We start from the raw sequence: 19,937 nt of genomic DNA, 5'->3' as shown, positions 1-19,937 counted from the left end.
TAAAGCACCAGGAAGAAAATCAGTGATATATTCAAGAATGGTAAGGACTCCATTTCTCAATATTGGGAAGTATGATAGGGTGGAAATTGACGAGGCCACTAGAAGCCTAATGGCAGGCAGGCAGGCAGGGAGGAAGGAAGCTTAAAAGTGTAATTCGACACTTGCATAAACTCAAATCCAATGAGTTGTACTAACTTCCAGTATCTCTCTTTGCTGTGAATAATATTATGAAACTTCTAAAATACAAATCTCATTCAAAGATAATGCTTTTAGGTTGTTCAACTTTAGGTACCCCTGTGGTTTACAAGAGCCCTTCTTTAAAGAAAGGGTATGTTAGGAGAATGCAGTAAGTTGAATTAATTTGGTACAACTAGCATGCAAACTTTCAAGTTCTACTTATAGAGATTGTTCTGTGATTGAATGTTTTGTAAACTGTGGTGATGGAGAAGACCAGTGATTGCTGCTTGTAACTTTTTAAAAATAAGCTTGTCGGGATTGATCAAACCTAAAAGAATAAGCCTCTGCTAACTGCTCGTGCTAAACAGTTTGCAACTCATACTGCATCAAAGAAACAATAATACGTGTATGTGTATGTTTGTAAGTCTGTACTTGGCTATAATACTGTCTGATTCACACCAGAACAACTGAATAAGGCAGAAGCTGAAATCCAACCTTCTTATTGTTAGTTAATTTTTAAAAAATCATATTTTGCTCCATGTTCGTTCAGGATCCAGAATAAGTAAACAAATTTAAAATGATACTTTAGCAGTCATTCAGGTATGTATATTTGTTTTCCCTTTTTCTTTTCTAATGTGCTCTTTTCAGAAGATTCTTTCAGGAATCATTTTAGACTTTTATATGGATGTTTCAGAATAATTTGGATCAGAGGTAAAGAGAGCAGCAGTTGACTGACAGAATTTTCTGTTGTATTTTTTCATTCTTTGTTTTGGAAAACTGAATGAGAGAGCAGTCTGAATACCTGTGAAGGGTGTGGGAATCGATATCCCAATTAGGTCAATATCTTTAATTACTCAACTCACTGGCATGAAATAAAATGCAAGATTTTTACATACTTGATAACCATTTCTGGAAAGTTTTGCATGCTGTTTTGTGCTTTGTGACTGGTTTCAAAAAGAGGTTGTCCTTAAGTCAATTGTGGAACTGTCCTTTTAGATATATTATTGATGCTGGAGTTTGAGTGGATATTTTGCTAAAATCTTTCCCTTACAGGATACACAAAAATTTCTAAGAAGCAGTGAAAAGAAACTTGGAAAAATGAAGATTCAACTCTTTCCTAAGCTAGCAACTGAATGCTCCCTGTGGTTCTTGTTAAAAGAGGAAAGAGAATCCCGGAAATTGGTTTTACTAGTTGTGTTTGTGGCTTTGCTAGTAGACAATATGCTTTTCACAGTCGTAGGTATGTAGTGTTTTGATTTGCTCATTCTTCCTAAATGTGGAGGCTTTTATATTGCTTTTATATTGCTTTCTCTCACACAGCAGCTTATTTCAGCAGCCACTTTTTAATAGTATCCATTCAATTTACCCAGAATTCCTCATACATCGTTCAAGGGCATTCTGAATAAAATAATATTGGCTGCCAGTTGAAATGATATTAGTTGCTGTATATATTCATGTACAAGCAGATAACCTTATTAGTTACAATATATACTTCTGTATAAGCGGATATGCCACACCCTATTTTTCATGGTACAGTGTATTGGTTAAAAATTCAAGGGTTTGCTTATCTGTAGATAGGTGTATATGCATATGGAATATATGGATGCTATAGTTTAACATATGCAGTGGTGGGTTTCAAAGTAGTTAACCACCGGTTTGGTGGGCATGGCTTTTTGTGTGCACACGCACCAAGCACTCACTTTGTGCAGGCACAGAGGCTTTCCTGCTCACCTCCTGCACTCCTGCACTCTCCCTGTAGCTTCAGCAGCTGATATGCAAAGCAGCTGTGCTTCAAAAGTAGGGAATAAAGGTCAGTAAGGGAGCCTGGATGGGCAAGTGGGCCCAATAGCAGCTCGTTAGAGAAAACCAGTTCGGTCTCCACTGATCCTCGGCACTACTGGTACACCAGAATCGGGCTGAACTGGTAGAATAGATGTACTTATGGATATGTCCATCTGTAAATAAGGCAAACCCAGTTTTGAGGGTACATTTTGGCACCTAAAATTTTCAAGTTTATCCCAAAGTTTATACAACTTTATACTCCAAGTTTGTATTTGACTGCCATCATCCCAAACCTAATCAGATTGCCCTGCAATAGAGCGAGTGTGTATATTAGGGGTGTCCAACCTTTTAAGACTTGTGGACTTCAACTCCCAAAATTCCCCAGCCAACCATGTACAAGTCTTAAACTTGACAAGGTTGGAACCTCTGTGTATGTGTTTGTGTGCATAGATAAAAAAGCAGTTGGTAGAAGGCAGAAAGCAATACATTTAAGATAAAAACAAAGAAACAAACTTTTTTTTGCAGGAGAAATATTGCCTCAGTTTTCTCTTTCTTTCAGTGCCAATCATCCCTTCATTTCTATATGCTGCATACAAAAATATCAGCCACTCTGCAATTCAGGCCACACTTCCCAGGGTTCCTGTGCCTTTCTCAGCTAATCCCTCTACCTTGGTCTTGTTGGACTATGACAACATCACAGTGACAGCCTCAAGCCGTGATACTCTAGCCAGTGTCAGTGGGAGCCAAGAAGGAACAATTGCCTCTCCTTTCCCCATGGAGGCTTTGGACAATAGTTGTGCAGATGGAATGGACTCTCTTTCAAATGAAAATGTTCGTGTTGGTCTCCTCTTTGCCTCAAAAGCTTTGATGCAACTCATAGCAAATCCCTTTGTGGGATCCTTGACCAACAGGTAGGTCAGCTTTTAAACAAACAAATCAGAAAGACTTTCTGTATTATAACACACTCAATTTGCAAACTTTCCAAATACTCAGTAGGAGCTAGTTTGAGCTAGTGGTTAAGCATCAGGCTAGCAACAGGAGACTCTGACTTCTAGTATTGCCGTAGGCCAGTCTCTCATTCTCAGCCTTAGGAAGGAAACAATGGCAAGTCACTTCTGAAGTCTTGCCAAGAAAGAGCTGGCTTCGTGCTCAAGGCAGGACTTCTTGTTATCTTAGCAAAAACTGGGGAGGGTCCTGTCTGAGACACTTTTTAAAATTACATTTCTGCCCTGGACCCAGTTTTCTTTTATCTGACTATTATCTTGCAGTTTTTCTTATTATTCTTCAAGATTACTTCTTAAGCCTGTGTTACAGTTGCCATATTCGCAATAGGGCCTCTATGATGATTCACAACAGAGTCAGAAGACATGCATAATGGCAACTAAAACAGGCAACTGCAATTTGCAGTTTTAAAGCATCTCCAATATCTCATTTGATCTGATATTAGATCAGCCTAAGGATTCAGGAAATGAAAATTGTGTCCCCTACTGCGATAGACTCATACAGGGAAATCTTCTGTTTCCTCGTTCCGCCCAGTCATTCAAGAAATGTTGTGAAGTAGCTTGTGTTGTACAGTGAACTCAGAAACATTTTTGTCCCTGTAGGATAGGATACCATATCCCTATGTTTCTTGGATTTGTTATTATGTTCGTCTCTACACTCTGTAAGTATGAACACCTATACAACATGTATTTCCTCTGATGTTGCTGGATTTGAACCCATGGGAGTAGAATACAGCAGTTCCTTGTTCACCCCATTCAACTATGATTTACAGAATAGAGATGTGAACAATACAGAAACCTGTTCTTTAATTTTAGAAAGTGTGCAGAGAAGAATAACAAAGATGATAAAGGGTATAGAGTTAAATTGTATGATGAACATTTGAGGGAGCTAGGCAAGTCTAGCCCAAGAGAAGGATTGTGGGGGCATGATAGTTGTCTTCTAGTATTTCACAGAGAAGAGGGGATTGACTTATTCTCCAAAGCACCAAGGCCAGGAAAAGAAGTAATGGATGAGAGCTTGTTAAGGACAGATCCAATCTAGAAGTAAGGAGAAATTTTCTGACAGTACAATTAGTGGAACAGTTTGCCTCTCGGTGTTGCAGAGGCTCCATCACTAGAGATTTTTAAGAATAGACTGGTCAAACATTTGACTAGGATGGCATAATGGTATAAGGTCTCCTGCTTGTGCAGGGGGTAGGACTAGAAGACCTTTGAAATCCCCTCCAGCCCCATGATTCTATGCTTGTATAATCTATATTGAATAGTTTTGGTTCTGGGGCAGGCAATCTAGAATCCTGCAAATATTTTGGTCTCCAAACCCATATCTTGGGCCTTAGTTATATTGACTACAGATGCTGGGAGATTAAAACATTAGAACAGCTCAGTTTGCTTCATCTTGATATTTGTCTAATATAATTCAATAAAATAATATGTAACCAGAATTTCAGTGTACTGTCTTTAAATGTAAATTGGTTCTTGTTATTTTACAAATGACTGTTATTACTCAATTGGTCTATTGAATGGATAACTGGCAGTTTCTGCTTTACTTCTCATTTCCCAATATAAAATCAGTGTTGACTTAGGCTTCCATCAATTTATTTTTAAAAAATCTACATGAAAATTCCAGCATATGCATTTCGTCTCATCTGCATTGCTGTATGTAATTTTTCCCCTATATAACACTTTTGTCAGGTTTACAAGTGATGAAATCCATTCAAAAAGAAAACAGCAAAGTCCATCTTCCATAATAATTTCTTTTATTTAGAATAGCATCAAATTGGCAAAGTCTGTTGTAATTCCGGATCTGACACAACCTGAAATTACACCACATAATATTGGAAGTTACATTCTCCAATAGAAAGTCACATTCTCCAATAGAAATAAATCCACATTGCCTGGTGTCATCAAACTCCACCTCTGCGTCTCAGCAAGGGCAGCTTTTGTTCCCACAGGAAGAAACACCACCTAGCCTAAACAACTCTATCTCCATTCCTCCCACCTTACGAATGTGGCAAGACCGAGACTCTTTCCCCCAATAGCAGCAAAGAGAAAGAAAGAAAAAGAATATATAAAAAGGCTAAATAAAATGGCTACACATGTGTCAATTTCAGGCTTGACATACTTTTTGCAAGTAAACTTCTCCTAATGTAATACATTTTTATTCTTTCTTCCTTTTATATAACTTTTTTGTTCTGAACATTGTACAAAAAAATCAGAAAAATGCAGGTTTTGGCACATAAAGTTATTGAGGTTCATGAATTGCTTTGGCAAATCAGACCAATTAATGAACTACAATCATTTAGCAATGAGGCAATCAAGTTCTCTGCAAAAGTCCTTTTTTGAAAGCATCCATAGTTCCAGTAATCTGATTCTGCACCTTTTTCTTCCTTTAGTGTTTGCTTTTTCAAGGAGTTACACCTTAATGTTCATTGCTCGAACGCTGCAAGGCTTTGGTTCTGCCTGCTCATCTGTTGCAGGTAAACGTGCTGGAAGGTATTATTGGCAATGCTATAGATCTTGCACAGCTGGGACAATATTCTGGAGAGCCAGGAAGCACTTATTTATAATTAAATATATTTATATGGCTAACCAACTCACACTTGCTGACCCTGGGTAGTATACTATATTAAAAATCAACAATACAACCCCCCACACACACTGTAGTGGCAATAAACACAATAATAGAAGCCACGCAATTAACTCCGAATCAACCTGGAGTCCCCAAACTGGACTAACAAAATCATGTCTTCAGGGCCTTCCAGAAAAGTAGCAAAGAGAGAGTCAACTTTATTTCTGGGGGAATGATGTTCCAAAGGGAAGGAACCACTACAGAGAAGGCCCCTTTTCTAGGCTCTATTAGGTCTACTTTTTAAATAGATGAGATCTGCAACATTCCCTGTCTTCCCACTCTGATGAGTTGGGAGAATATTACATCTTGAAACTGAAAGCCCTTGTTTAACTTTGGTATCTCCAGTGATAGAAAGAAAAGTTGCCTACTTGGAATCTTTAATTGTTGCTATTCACATCACTTAGCTGGATGACCAAAGATCTCATTCCTTGTTCCCCAAAAGGGACCAAGAAAGATATGCCTCCTGTGATGTATAATTTTGATATCAGTTCTACATTACTTCTTGGAGAAAAGAGACTGATGCTGAAATTATAAAGGGAAAATATATTTATTGAGTTGAAAAGTTTGAGGTCATAAAAGAAATAAAAAAATAAAATCTTCAATATTGGAGGAGATTCGGGGTGGAACATTGGGGGAGCATCCTTTCTTCCGTATCACATGAAATTACAGCTTCCACAACAGCTGGTGGTGAAGAACAGGGGAAAAGAAGAATTCCATAGACCATGAAGGGAGTCTCAGTCTTTCACTTCTGTACAGTGCAATAACCCATGTCTAACACTAACCCATGTCTGTTGCTTATTTCCAACAAATCAAAACTGATTGGCTCAGCTGTGTCTCTGCCTGCAGGTCTGGGGATGCTTGCAAGTGTGTATCCCGATGACTGTGAGAGGGGAAATGCAATGGGAATAGCATTGGGAGGTCTGGCTTTGGGAGTGCTTGGTGAGTAAATGTACATTTAATACTGTTTAGGCATCTAGGAACTCATGCAGAGCTCACTTTGGTGCATCTCCCCAGCTGCTTCCTTTAGGACTCTGTTCATTATTCAGTTGTCTTTGTCTGTAGTTCTCTGGTAGCATTTCCCAACAGCCAAGCTGGAAAAAAATAGATCTGCTGTATATCCAAATGGGTCTTTGCATGTTAGCATGATCTACTGTGGATTATTGCTTAGCATTCCTGGAGAAGAACAAGTAAAGAACATTGGAGTATAGATACTCAAGAGTAGATACTTCTAATAAGGTCACCCAAGGCTCACTCTACTTCTCCCCTCCCAAACACAAGCAGGGATCTATATGGCAAGGATAGAAGAAGATACTGGAAGGTGATCACTTTAGTGATAGTAGTAAAGACATCATTTTCAACCTACTGGGAGAAGGCAATGATAAACCACTCCTGTATCTGACTAAGTAAACTAAATGTCTGGACAATATACTATCATATATTGGATGATGTTCAACATGCTACTGGGGAGAAGCTGAAGTTCTTTTGGAGTATTAGTAGTGTTTATAATGCATATTGTTGGTGATATTTTTATCTATTTGTTTATTAAATCTATATGTTGCCCATCTCACTGATAAGACTACTTTGGTAAGGCTATGTTGATACACAGGAAGAGAAAATCCAAACCTGCAAAATCAGAATTGCAATGGGAACATGAAATATTAGAAGCATGAACACGGGGAAGTTCAACACAATCAAAGATAAAATAAATTGACTACATGCTGACAGGTATCAATGAACTACAATAGGTTGGAGCTGGAAATATTTAGTCAGTCAGCTATGTTATAGCAGAACAACAATGGCAACAAAGAAGGAACATTGTAGCTTTGATAATCAGAAAGGATATAGGCCAGATACTATCAGGTAGACCTCTTGGACAACCATTGTCTAAGTTATCCACTGATGCAGAAGGCAAGGAAATTGATGAGTTTTAGGTCAAGTTCAATCACATCCTGCAAAGAAGGTGTGTTTTTATAGTTTGATACTATTGGAAATGGTTGGACTATTTGATCTAGAAAACAGAAATGAACCAGGAAAAGAACAATTTGCCAAGCAACTAACCCCAAATGCAATGTGGTTTACATTCATAGACTTGTGAGTCTCTTTTCATATTAGTACCACTAATGTGTTTTCTTTGCAGTGGGAGCTCCATTTGGAAGTGTGATGTATGAGTTTGTTGGGAAATCATCTCCTTTTCTGATCCTGGCAGTCTTGGCTCTCTTAGATGGAGGTAAGTCATCCTTTGAAGTAGTCAGGTCAGGGCCCACCTTGAATCATTGATCTGGAAAAGGCAGTTCCATCTGCCAATTTTTCTGTGAATAAATGTCATTGAGCATAGTGGGGCTTACATCTCAGAAAACATTCTAAGAAGATGGCAGGGTCAAGGGAGAACTGAGTTACTGAACAGAAATAAGATTGAACATAATTAGTAGAAAAGATGGAAAGATATTTCTATACATGAAATAATTATGTCTGCTTTAGTTTTGCAGCTTTGTATCCTGCATCCAACAAAGATTTCACCCGAGGTAGGGCAAAAATTCCTCTTCATGTTTCCTTTTTTGTATGTACTATAATATTTTTACCCTACTTATTGATGCAAAGGATCTACACATCTATTTACTGTTACTTTTAATGCAAAATAAGATGATTGTTTAAAAGTAGCAATCTAAAATATCAGATTAGGAGTTATAAAATCAAGAGCAAAACAAGCATTTTACTCAGAGCAAAAATATAGGAACTCTGAAAGCTACGTGAAAGCAAGCTTTTTTTTTTGCAACAAACCAAAACAAAAAACAAAACAAAACAACTCCAATTAACATCTTCCTCTGAAGCATATCTGTCTTCTCTGTGTATTTTCCAGAATATCAAAGGAACCTCCTTTTTGACCTTGTTGTGGGATCCCTATATTTTGATTGCAGCAGGTAAGTTTTATTGCCTCTGTTTTGGGCATTTGGTCTTGAGGATACAATAACCATCATCTCAAGTTAGCTTCTGTGGAACTGAGGTAGAAAAGATTATTCTGATTACTAGCATTTGTTGTTTCTGGTCCTGCCTGCTGGAATAACACAGCATAAAGCATGCTAGTCTCCATATAGTTGAAGATGGTTTTACATCTCTCAAAGCAAAATGCACCCTACTCTTTCTATTGTCCCATGTGGCAAATGTAGAATCAGACAGTCTAAAGGGGGTATTAGTAGAAGAGCAGTCAGAGCCAGGGGCAGAATTAAATGTGTCATCAGCCTAGAAGATGTTTCTTGTATTCTTTGAGTTTTCTTCGTACAAATGGTCTAAGTCCAACCCCTCTTGAATTCTTTTGACTCTTATCTATATCAATTTAGTGCTGAACATTAGTTGACTAGATTCTTGTGTATAGGCGTGAGCAATAAATCTTCTTCATTGCAACTTAACATATGGTCCTGATTCTTTGCACCTGACAGTATTAGGTCATTGCGTGCAGTGCAGATTTTCAAATTAATTGCTGTCCAATGTCTCATTCAACACATCCAATAAATGTGAGCTCAGTCTGTGTAGAAGGTTCCATTTTCAAACTAATAGAAGAATTGTAGGAAGTCCTTACTAAAATTATCTCTGCCTGAAAGGTGTTATTTCATATTTTGCATTTGCCCTCTTGGTCTTTTTCTTGCATTTCTTTGTCTTTTTCTTTGGGATAGCTTTTAGTTACTGAATAAGGGCTATCATGTCCACTCTCACTTGGGGTTTTGCAAGTCCAAGAACATATCAGTTCCATCTATCTCTTGTCATTGGCTTTCAATCTCCCAAGCATGCCAAGAGGGCCTTTCTTTCCATCTGTTTTACTTTCCCCATGCCTTTCTTCAGATGTGATGCTCTTAATACATCCTATAATTGACCCTATAATTGAGGTGGGAGTTTGGCTGATGCTCTGCTAATTGCAAGAAAACTCATAAAGGTTCTGCATCTTTTCTCTTCCTCCAGGTGCAATTTGCTTTGGAAACATGGGAGTTGCTATTTTAGAGGCTACTTTGCCCATTTGGATGATACAAAACATGTGCTCCCCAGAATGGCAACTGGGTATGTTTTTTTAAAAAAATAATTTTCATAGGAATTGGGTGGTAATATGTTTAGATTAATTTAGTGTTTAAATTTTACACTGATACAAATTGTATATATTTAAACTCAATTCAGGAGGAGTTCAAAACTATTTGTGTTCCTTGGGATGAGCTTGATCTTTGAATGGCAAGCTGGAAACCATACTTCAAAAATAACAGATGGGTCAGGAGTAAATCTAGATTTCTTTTCATTGAGTTTAATTAAACTTAAATTAAATTATTTAATTGAAATGAAAATAATGCTTATAAAAAGATAATTTCCTCTTCTGTCCAATGAAAAACATTCAGTAGGAATTGTAAAAGAACTCTGGGATTGCTACTATATTGTATCTTTGATGCATCAGTTTTGAGTATGTTGGAAGAACCATAATTTTCTTCCTGTATGAAACAGGCTCAAAATGGGACATGTTCATGGAGGTTGGCTGTTAGCTTCATCTGGACAGGAAATGCTATTATAAACTTCCTGTTTGGGCTGCAGCCTTGCCCAAACCACAGTAATCTTTCTAATTCTTGTATGGATTTGTGTGTCTCTCAGCTTTATTCCTAGTCTCATATCTGTCTGCCTTATCTTTCAGTGTCATCTTGGCAGCAACACCTGTAGGCTCAGTAAAGCAGTATTAAATTTGAAAAAAAGAGTCTTCTTTTATCTATTAATGAAAATTGACACAGTCAAGAAAGAAAAAGAAAGAGCGAAATCTGGGCCTATGGCTATTGAAGAGTTCCCTACTGATTAAGGAAAAAGCTTCTTTAGAGGCAGAGGGTTGGTGACTCAGCATATGGCAATTATATGCCACCACAGAGATGGAATAATGAAATAAAATAGCTGTCTTGTTTTGTAAAAAGCACTGAAATTGAATTTATGGAGGAATAATGCTCTCAATGACACAACAATTGAATTGCTACCTTGGCTTAGCCAAGTGACTGAGAGTTGCTAATCAGTTTAAAGGCTGGCTAAAGCTAAGGCAGCCAGGAGAAACCCTTGATAAGATGGAGGGTCTTTGAGGATGACTTACCATCTTCTTTATGCCTTTCTGAAAAAACAGCAAGGGGGAGATGAGTGAAGTTGTTATCAAGAGAATGGCAAATGTAGGGATGATGATGGTGAAGGGATGCCCGCACTGGACTGGAGACAACATCCATGCAAGACAAAGTTCTCCAAAAATTTTCTAGATCTGTGTTCCCCTAGTTTTGTAACACTGTCCCATTTTCCTTTCCATATCCATTCTCCTTATTTTTTATATCCCTTGATATTTGCTCTGCTCCATTTGTGCATGGCATCTTTGTTTTATCTTGAATACCTTTTTGGTAGAATCTACATTGATTTTCTTTTTTTTAAAAAATGCAAACAATAAATATGTGGATCCTCAAGTAGTTAGAATCTGAGCAGTTTCTCTGGTCATTACCAGAAGGAACATTCTATGCAGTATTTAATCATATTCTAAGGATTGCTAATAAAACTGGCATTTCAAGACCTTGGAGAGTCTAAAAGAACTTGTATTCACAAGATAGGGCAGAAATTTAAAGTGTCTACTATGCTGGAATCTATCCTAGTTTGTTCTCCCAGGTGCTTTTCTTTTCCTGAATAGACTTGGGGTGGGTTGGGGTGGGGAGCAATGCTTTGATCTTGAGACAAAAGGCATATTTATTTATTTGTTTCATTTATAAAGCTGTCCACCTTACAGCAGTGACTCTGAGTGATGTACCCAGATTAAGACTATCACCACAACATATAATCCATGTCACCCTGATTAAAACAGCCACAATAAAAGACACACCACCAATAGAAAGTCTTGGCCCTTGTCCACCACTTGTCACTGTTTCTTGTAAAGATGTCCAAATCCTTGCTTGTCACCATATTCACTGAGTGATCCTGAGCCACATTTTCTTTCTTAGTCAATTCTAATCTACCAAGTAAAGATGAAAATAAAATGAAAATTGAACCAGGATGGGACTTCCGGTGGTGAGGTCATGGCGGAGCAGAGCAGGAGAGCAATCTCTGCAATCCTGTATCCAAATTTTCATGCTTGGAAGCTCTCAGAGGCATCGTGAAGCTTGGAGAGACACACAAATTAGAAGGGGAAGCCTAGGAGCAGAGTGGAGGAAAGCAACCTCCCACTGCGACGAGGGGAAGCCTTTTGAATCTGGCATGAAAGAAACCCGGCATCTACGGCGGGTCCGAAGCTGTGACAGCCAGCTGCGATTGGGAAGCAGGAAAGTGGATCAACGCAAGACATCAGAAGAAGAACGGCAGACTGGGACAGTTTTTGAGAGGTGAGAGAAGAGAGCCCAGTGAAAGATTTTGACAGAGGGAGTCTCCGGAGAGAGTGAATACAGTGGCTAATTGGCAGGTGATAGCGGAGCAAAAGGGAGAGGAGGAAACAGAACAGTTTGACAGCTGAGAGAGAGTGCCGCAGAAGAAAGGATCGAGACTCTGTGAATAAAATCTTAAAATTTCTACAATTTGGATTGATTACTAGCAAAGCAGAAAAGAAACATTAGAGAGAACAATTGGAACTTTAATGGAGAACTGTAGTTGAACGGAGAGTGGAACCATTTTGATAGAAAGCTGTGACTGTGCAATTTGAGAGTGAAAGTGACTAAGTAATTAAAGACAACCGATGAAACAGGAAATGAGGAAAGTAATGTGACGGTGTGCAGAAGAAAGGGAAAAGAAGAAGGAAGAAAGAAAAAGAAAGCACCAGCCTGAAGATGGTGAGTGGGACCTCGAGGACCTCATTGAAACATTGCCAAGATACTCTCAATCTTACATGGGAAAAGACCCAAACACGCCAAGACCTGCATACCTGTACCTGTGAAAATCTACGAATATATATATATCAGGCTTCTGTATAGAATTCTGTATAGAAGCCTGATGATGGCAGATGAGATTCTGCTGAAACGTTGCTACAACTTTAAAAGAACAACTACAATGACGTGGGAAAATACCCAACAAAGCCGAATGCCATACATGTAAGTACCCTGAAAACTTAACAAATATATATATATATTCTGAGGTTCTCGCGGTATTTGTATGTGGATCTTTGGTTATTCGGGTTTTCTCCCGCGTAAGATTGGAAGTATCTAGGCAACGTTTGATGAAGTCTCATTCATCATCTTCAGGCTTCTGTCTTCAGCTCTGTGCTTCTCAGAGTGATGTGAGCTTGCAGCTGCTTCTTCCTTTTAACTGCTAGTGGGGTGTGACTTGATTGGGTGGGGGCTTGGCTGTGTTCTGATTGGGTGGGGGTGTGTTCTCATTGGTTGGGGGTTTGGCTGTGTTCTGATTGGTTGGGGGTTGGCCATGTTCTGATTGGCTGGAGGTGTGTTCTGTTCAGGTGGGGGCTTGGTTGTGCTCAGGTTGGTCTTAGTTACTGGGGATTTGAGCTGGTGAGCTGTGATCTTGCTGTTTGGCTTCGAGTTTGTGGTCGTGCTGCATCTTCATGGTGGGGGTCAGTTCGCTCATGTATGGCTCAGGGGTTTTAAGTGGGCAGTGATGCAGCTGCAGTGCGGCTTCTGGTCTGTGGTCGTGTCTCATCTTCTGTGTGGGTGTGAGTCTGCTTTTTACGTGGAAGTGTGGTGGTGGCATCTTGTGTGGCCCTCGTGGGTGTGGGTCTGGTGTCATTCATCATGTTAGGTACTGCTGTTCATGAGGCGGGTTTCCAAATGGCTGGTAAGCGGGAGGTGTCATCTCTTTTATTCATGCTGTGTGGGTGTTTTTCTATCTCTATGGCTTCTGATTATTCTGTTGTTGAAGTGTTCGGTAGAATGAGACTTCATCGAAACGTTGCTACTTCCAATCTACGCGGAGAAAACCCGAATAACCAAAGATATATATATATATATATATATATATATATATATATATATATATATATATATATATATATATAATCTGTGTGTGTGTGTGTGTAGGTCTAGGTGTGTTTGGGTCTTTTCCCGTGTAAGATTAAGAGTATCTTGGCGATGTTTTGGCGAGGTCCCACTCGCCATCCTCAGGCAGTGCTTGCATTGGCACAAAGATACTCTTCACCAAGATACTCTTAATCTTACATGGGAAAAGACCCAAACACACCTAGACCTACATACCTGTACCCGTGAAAATCTATGAATATATATATATATATGTTGTGACTCGGAGATTGGAGCCTGCTCTGTTAGAAGACACAGGCTCGAGTGATGAGGAAGATTTGGCATTGAGGTTTGAGCCTGCTTTGCTGGGAGACACAGATGTGAGCCAGGAGGAAGAAGACGATTTGGCTGAGGTTTGAGCCTGCTTTGCTGGAAGTTTCGGAATCATCTTCCTCCCCAGAATCTTCCTCCCTGGTTGTGCCTCAGGTGTCGGCAGATAATCAGGAGAGCGTGCCGGAGTCCTTGGCTCAGGATCAAGCCGAGGAATGCTGGTTTGATGCAAGGCAAAGACACAGGCAGAAACGTGAAATACAACGTAAAAGGAAATGTCAAATCAGGGACTGAGATAAGAGACTGACACGCCCCTCAGGGAATATAAGGGTGTGTGTTAGCTCTGAATCTAAATCAACTTGTTTATTTGAGTTAGCAGTTTGGACAAATTCTCTGTGTGGTGTTTGCCTCTGATTTATGGTTCTGCTCGTTATCAGACTTGGCAGGCAGCTTCTGGAAGACTGCCTAGGACTGCTTCAGCCAAAGGAATTTAACTCTGTCATTCCTGGTTCTGTCTGTTTGTGTATTTTCCTTTGGAAATTTGGACTCTCACCTCTCTCTCTCTCTCTCTCACACACACACACACACACAGACAGATATATATATATATCTCCTTAAGTTTTCACGGGTATTTATATGTATGGTATTTAGCTTTGTTCGGGTATTTTCCCATGTCATTATAGTTGTGCTTTTAAAGTTGTAGCAACGTTTCGGCAGAATCTCATCTGCCATCATCAGGCTTCTGTATAGTGTTTGTCTGTGAACACTATACAGAAGTCTGATGATACAGAAGCCAGACACACACACATATATATATGATTGCTTGCAAGAAGAATTAATTTATGTATGCTATTTTATAGATTGCTACATTCTTTATAACTGCTATACCCTATATATCCTTTATATCCTTCCTCAATTTGATACTTTGGATATCAACTAATTAATCAATTGATGTATAACTAATTAATGGCTATTTATTGATCCATAGACTTAATTGAACTATAAAAAAGTTATAAGATATAGTATACAAGAAAACAATCAAACACATTTTTATCTATATTTATTGAATTATATATGTTTACTATATAAGCTATTATATTATATTTAGGATTATACTTAATTCATTTATTAAAATGATTAAATAAGATTAGAAAATTAAGAGGATTACAACTATCATAGATTGTAAACAATAACAAAATTTGGTTTTACATTGTTGTATAAATACATATATATATAAAAGGTGTGCATAAAATTAAGGAGAGACATTATTAAGTATATTAGACCTTGTAGTGATAAACTGAAGGGATTAGAATAAGATAAAAGGGAAGAGATAAACCCAGAAAACGCAGAAGGGAGTTGATACCACAGATGATAATATTGAAAGACTTTCTTAAGAAAATAGGTAGATTTGAGAAGCCTAAGATGCCCACCACGACAACTATTGCTAAGTCTGGGAAGAAAACAACATCCAACCCAACATCAACGATATAACATCACCAGCAGGATAACGTTCGATAGAGGACATGCTGAATCCTGAGGAGACAAGTCAGGTATCAAATATGCAAACAATTCAAATGGCATTAACAACAATACAAGAAATGATGGTGAGAAACCATGCAGACTTTAAAACTGAAATGAGGGAAATGAAAGGTAAAATATGGAAACTAGATGAGAAGATAAGTACAATCCAACAAACAGTAGCAAAGATGGAACATAAGATGAAAGCAGTGGAGGCAAAGGTCGAACAAACAGATAAAAAAGTAGAATCAATAGAACAGAAATTAATGGGAGAGAACAGGAAATTAGAAGAGGCAATTGCATATTTGGAGATGGAAAAGGCTGATTTCTTCCTCAGATTTCAGAATGGAACAGAAGAAAGGGGGGAGGACTTGCCCAAATTAATGGCAGATCTCATAGCAGAAGCGTTACAAAAAGAGGGCCAAGAGGTTTGAAGGGAAATGGACGAGGCATATAGAATATATACCAACTATGCAAGATGTTTTAAACTTCCAAAAGAGGTTCATATACGATTCTCAAAGAAACAACTGAGATATGAGATATACAAAGTGACAAGAGATGAACTGCTGATATTTAAGGGAACAGAAATTGTAACATTGGAACAAATTCCAAGAAGAATAAGGGAACACAGAAAGAAATACAGATTCCTGGCTGCCCAACTGAATAAGAATAACATCCTGTTCAAATGGCTCATCCCAGAGGGAATGTTAATATCATAGCAGGATAAAAAATGTAAAATAGATAGTATAGGTAGTAGGCTGTTGGGCCAACAGCTCAAGCCAGAGCAGAATAAAGAAAGCGGAAGGTACCCAGAAACACACTACCGCAACCACAAAACAACAAAAACGAGACTTTTAAACCGTTCAGAACCTGGCAAACTGAGCTGTCAATTGAAAAAGGATGTATATTGTGGGGGGATAGGGTTGTTGTTCCAAGAAAATTACAGGAAGACGTGCTGAACATGTTACATGAGGGACACCTGGGCATGGTAAAGATGAAGTCCCTGGCCAGAAGCTACATCTGGTGGCCAGGAATAGACAAAGACATTGAAACCTGGGTAAAAACATGTAATAAATGCCAGACGTCCAGACCTACCTCCCCGCTTTAGCACCGGTCCTTGACTGGGAGACACCCAGAGCCCCTGGTCAAGGATCCACATAGACTTCGCCGGACCCACAAAGGGATATACATTTTTAATCATTGTCGATGCCTACTCGAACTGGTTGGAGGTCAGCATCATGAGTTCAACAATGATTGAAGCCGTCACTAAACAACTAAAGAAACTCTTCACCACTCATGGATTACCAGACGTGTTAGTCTCGGACAATGGCCCACAGTTCACAGCCTTAGCTTTTGAACAATTCCTCGCAGAACAAGGCATACGACATGCCCTGACAGCGCCAGCTCATCTGGCGTCAAATGGACGGGCGGAACATATGGTTCGATACACGAAAGAAGCATTAGAAAAACTTGAAGGGGGTGACATGCAAGACAAAATAAATACAATGCTCACAATTCAACATATAATGCCGTGCACATCAACAAACAAGAGTCCAGCTGAACTTTTAATGGGCAGAAAATTAATAATAAAGAAAAGGAAGACCCTCCTTTAACACAATTAAAAACAGGCCACCAACCAGCAACAGAAAGCCCAAGAACAAATAAAAACTACTTACCAACAGGCGAGTTTGAAAGAAGGGAGCTGGAGGAGAACCAGGGAAGAAGCAGCCGAGCCAACTCTACCTGCCCGAGTAAGCCAGAAGGGAGCGGCAAAGCCCGCTCAACCAACCTAACAAAGCCCGGCGGGAGCGGCATGGCTGACTCACCCTTCCAGGAGGTTCCTGAGAGAAGGGCAGGAGAAACATCGATCCCGTCCGAACCGATTGAAGACAACACAGAGACTGAGCTGCTCAGGTCAAGTAGGACCCACAAAAGCCCCGCCTATTTGCGTGACTACGTCACGTAAAGTTGGACCGTACCAAGAGGGGAGGGGTGTTGTATATAGACATTTGCATACTAGTAATACTACATTCCAATTGGACAATCACTACTGCCTAGCGATTGGTGGTTAACAATAGATTATGATTGGCTGCCTAAACGGCGGGAGGATTAAAATGATGCCATTGGTTGAGTAAAATTAATAAAGGAAATAGAGGAATTTGGCAAGGTCATAGGCCTTAAGATTAATGAAAACAAAACAAAATTATTGACTAAAAATTTAAAAGATAAGCAAACAAACAAACAAACCAGAATTAGAAGGAAAATCAGGAATGCAAAGTGTGAAAAGGTAAAATATTTAGGCATTTGGTTAACAGCAAGATGCTCTTCAATCAAAAAAGATAACTATGACAAATTAATAATACAAATTAAAAAAGAATTAGAAATGTGGTGGAAATTACAGCTATCATTACTGGGGAAAATTGTGGCAATTAAAATGTCTACTCTACCAAAAATACTATATCTTTTTCAAACTGTACCAGTAAGATTGGATAAAGCCTTTTTTAGAGAATTAGATTGAATAATAAGTAAATTTGTTTGGGATGGGAAAAAAGCCAGTATAAAAATGAAATTATTAAGGACAAAAGAGAAAGGGGTGGCTTTGGACTCCATGACTGGGAAATGTATTACCAGGCTGTGGCTATGGTATGGATTAAAGATTGGATCAACCTGGAAAATAGAGGAGTATTGTCAATAGAGTATTGCAGAGAGGGTAGCATAGTTTCTTATGGGATGGGAAATGTAAACAACATGCATATTTTCAGAGACACATTATTAGAGATTCATTAATTCGGACATGGAACAAGATTAAAAAGAATCATTATACTAAAATACCAAACTGGTTGTCAACTATGGAAGCACAAATCTACCCAAACGCAATGGATCTGGGAAAAAAGAGGAATTATAAAGACCTATTAGACACACAAGGAAGATTAAAAATGAGTCAAGAATTACAGCAACAAAATATAAAGATAGATTGGTGGCCATACATGCAAATCCAGGCGAGATACCAGAAGGACAAAGAGCAATTTGGTTTCTGCACAGAAAAGCATCAATTAGATAAAATTCTACAAGAAATGGAAAAGAAAATTATTTCAAGAATATATAGCTTTCTACTAGATTTTAAAATGGAAGAGGAGGTGGTCAAAGAGATGATGGTGGTATGGGCCAAAAATGTTGGCCATAGTATAGACCTGGAAAACTGGGAGAGAATGTGGGGATCAAAATACAAACTAATTACATCCACAGCATACAAGGAAAATCAATACAAAATGTTCTACAGATGGCACCTTCCCCCTGCTAGACTGGCAAAAATGTTTAACTCAGACCCAAATTGTTGGAAATGTGGAAAAGAAAAAGGCACTTATTTTCATACCTGTTGGACATGCCAGGAAGTAAAAAAATATTGGAATACAATTAGACAATGGATCGAAGAAATCACGAAACAGAAAATTGAACTTAATCCGGAAACTTTTTTATTAGGTATAATAACACAAAAATGCAATAAAACAGATAGATATATCATGTTACATATATTAACATCTGCAAGGATCTCGTACGCACAACTCTGGAAGGAAAAAAGGGTTCCACCGGAAGGCATGGTTATAAAAAATAATAATAGATTGTATAGAGATGGACAGGCTAACGATGAAAATAAAAGACAGAAAAGATTCAATTTATTATAGGGCTTCGGATGCCTGGTATGAGTGGTTTAGAAATAAAAAGAAAATAAAATGGCAATTAGGAAAAGAATGAAGGAATATGTAAATATGTAAATATACCATGGAGAAGATTGATATGTAAGGATAAAAGATATTGATTTATAGCAAGAGTAAGACGTAATGGTAAAGGAATAAGTAAATACATATACTGAAACATATACTGAAAAATGTGAGGAGATGCAAAAGATGTCTTGATGTTGATAACAATGTATAAAGTTTTATTTTATGTTTTTAAAATTTGAAACTTAATAAAATGTATTTAAAAAGAAAAAAGAAAATTGAACCAGGATGAATTTCATGGAGAAAGGAAATCCTAAACATGTATTAGTTTTGCTTAACAATTGAAACAGCAATGGGTGAGATCCAGATTTAATGTCATTTAGAGCTGACTCATTGAAAAAAAAAAACCTTTCTTATTGGTATCTCTAGATGGCTCAGATTATGTTTTTTTTCAGTGGATGGGGATGGATGTTTTTTCAGCTATAAAAGAATCATATTTAATATCATATTCAAGGATCTCCAATCCACAATAAATAAATATTAGAACACTTTTGTTTGTTCCTTTAATAAAAAAAACCTTATAATTGCATACAATGGATCTTCAATCAATCAGTCAATCAATCAATCAATCAATCAATCATTAGAATAGAGTTGGAAGGGACCTTGGAGGTGTTCTAGTCCAGCCCCCTGCTCAAGCAGAAGACCCACTGCCATTTCAGACAAGTGACTGTCCAGTCTCTTCTTAAAAACTTCCACTGTTGGAGCATTCACCACCTCTGAAGGCAACCCCTTCCACTGGTTAATTGTCCTCACTGTTAATGAAATTTCTCCTTCATTCCAGGCTGCTTCT

General features: G+C 38.3%; 1 protein-coding gene across 1 annotated transcript in view; it reads left to right on the top strand.

The window, feature by feature from the left end:
• The first annotated feature begins 1,242 nt into the window (after nucleotides 1–1,242).
• SLC18A1 (solute carrier family 18 member A1) overlaps nucleotides 1,243–19,937 on the top strand; it is a 29,376-nt gene continuing 10,681 nt past the window's right edge. Inside the window, exons 1-9 of the mRNA XM_026671356.2 lie at nucleotides 1,243–1,417; nucleotides 2,519–2,870; nucleotides 3,564–3,622; nucleotides 5,354–5,437; nucleotides 6,436–6,528; nucleotides 7,727–7,816; nucleotides 8,068–8,111; nucleotides 8,447–8,507; nucleotides 9,541–9,636. Of these exons, the coding sequence (XP_026527141.2) occupies nucleotides 1,276–1,417; nucleotides 2,519–2,870; nucleotides 3,564–3,622; nucleotides 5,354–5,437; nucleotides 6,436–6,528; nucleotides 7,727–7,816; nucleotides 8,068–8,111; nucleotides 8,447–8,507; nucleotides 9,541–9,636 (1,021 nt within the window). The 5' untranslated portion in view covers nucleotides 1,243–1,275. The remainder of the gene's footprint in view (nucleotides 1,418–2,518; nucleotides 2,871–3,563; nucleotides 3,623–5,353; nucleotides 5,438–6,435; nucleotides 6,529–7,726; nucleotides 7,817–8,067; nucleotides 8,112–8,446; nucleotides 8,508–9,540; nucleotides 9,637–19,937) is intronic.

This window comes from Notechis scutatus, chromosome 7 (assembly GCF_049901735.1).
Source record: "Notechis scutatus isolate UNSWTSFEM ecotype Mainland chromosome 7, rNotScu1.2, whole genome shotgun sequence".
NCBI lineage: Eukaryota > Metazoa > Chordata > Lepidosauria > Squamata > Elapidae > Notechis > Notechis scutatus.
Note: the sequence above shows the minus strand (reverse complement) of the source record. Positions and strands in the feature narration are given on the sequence as shown.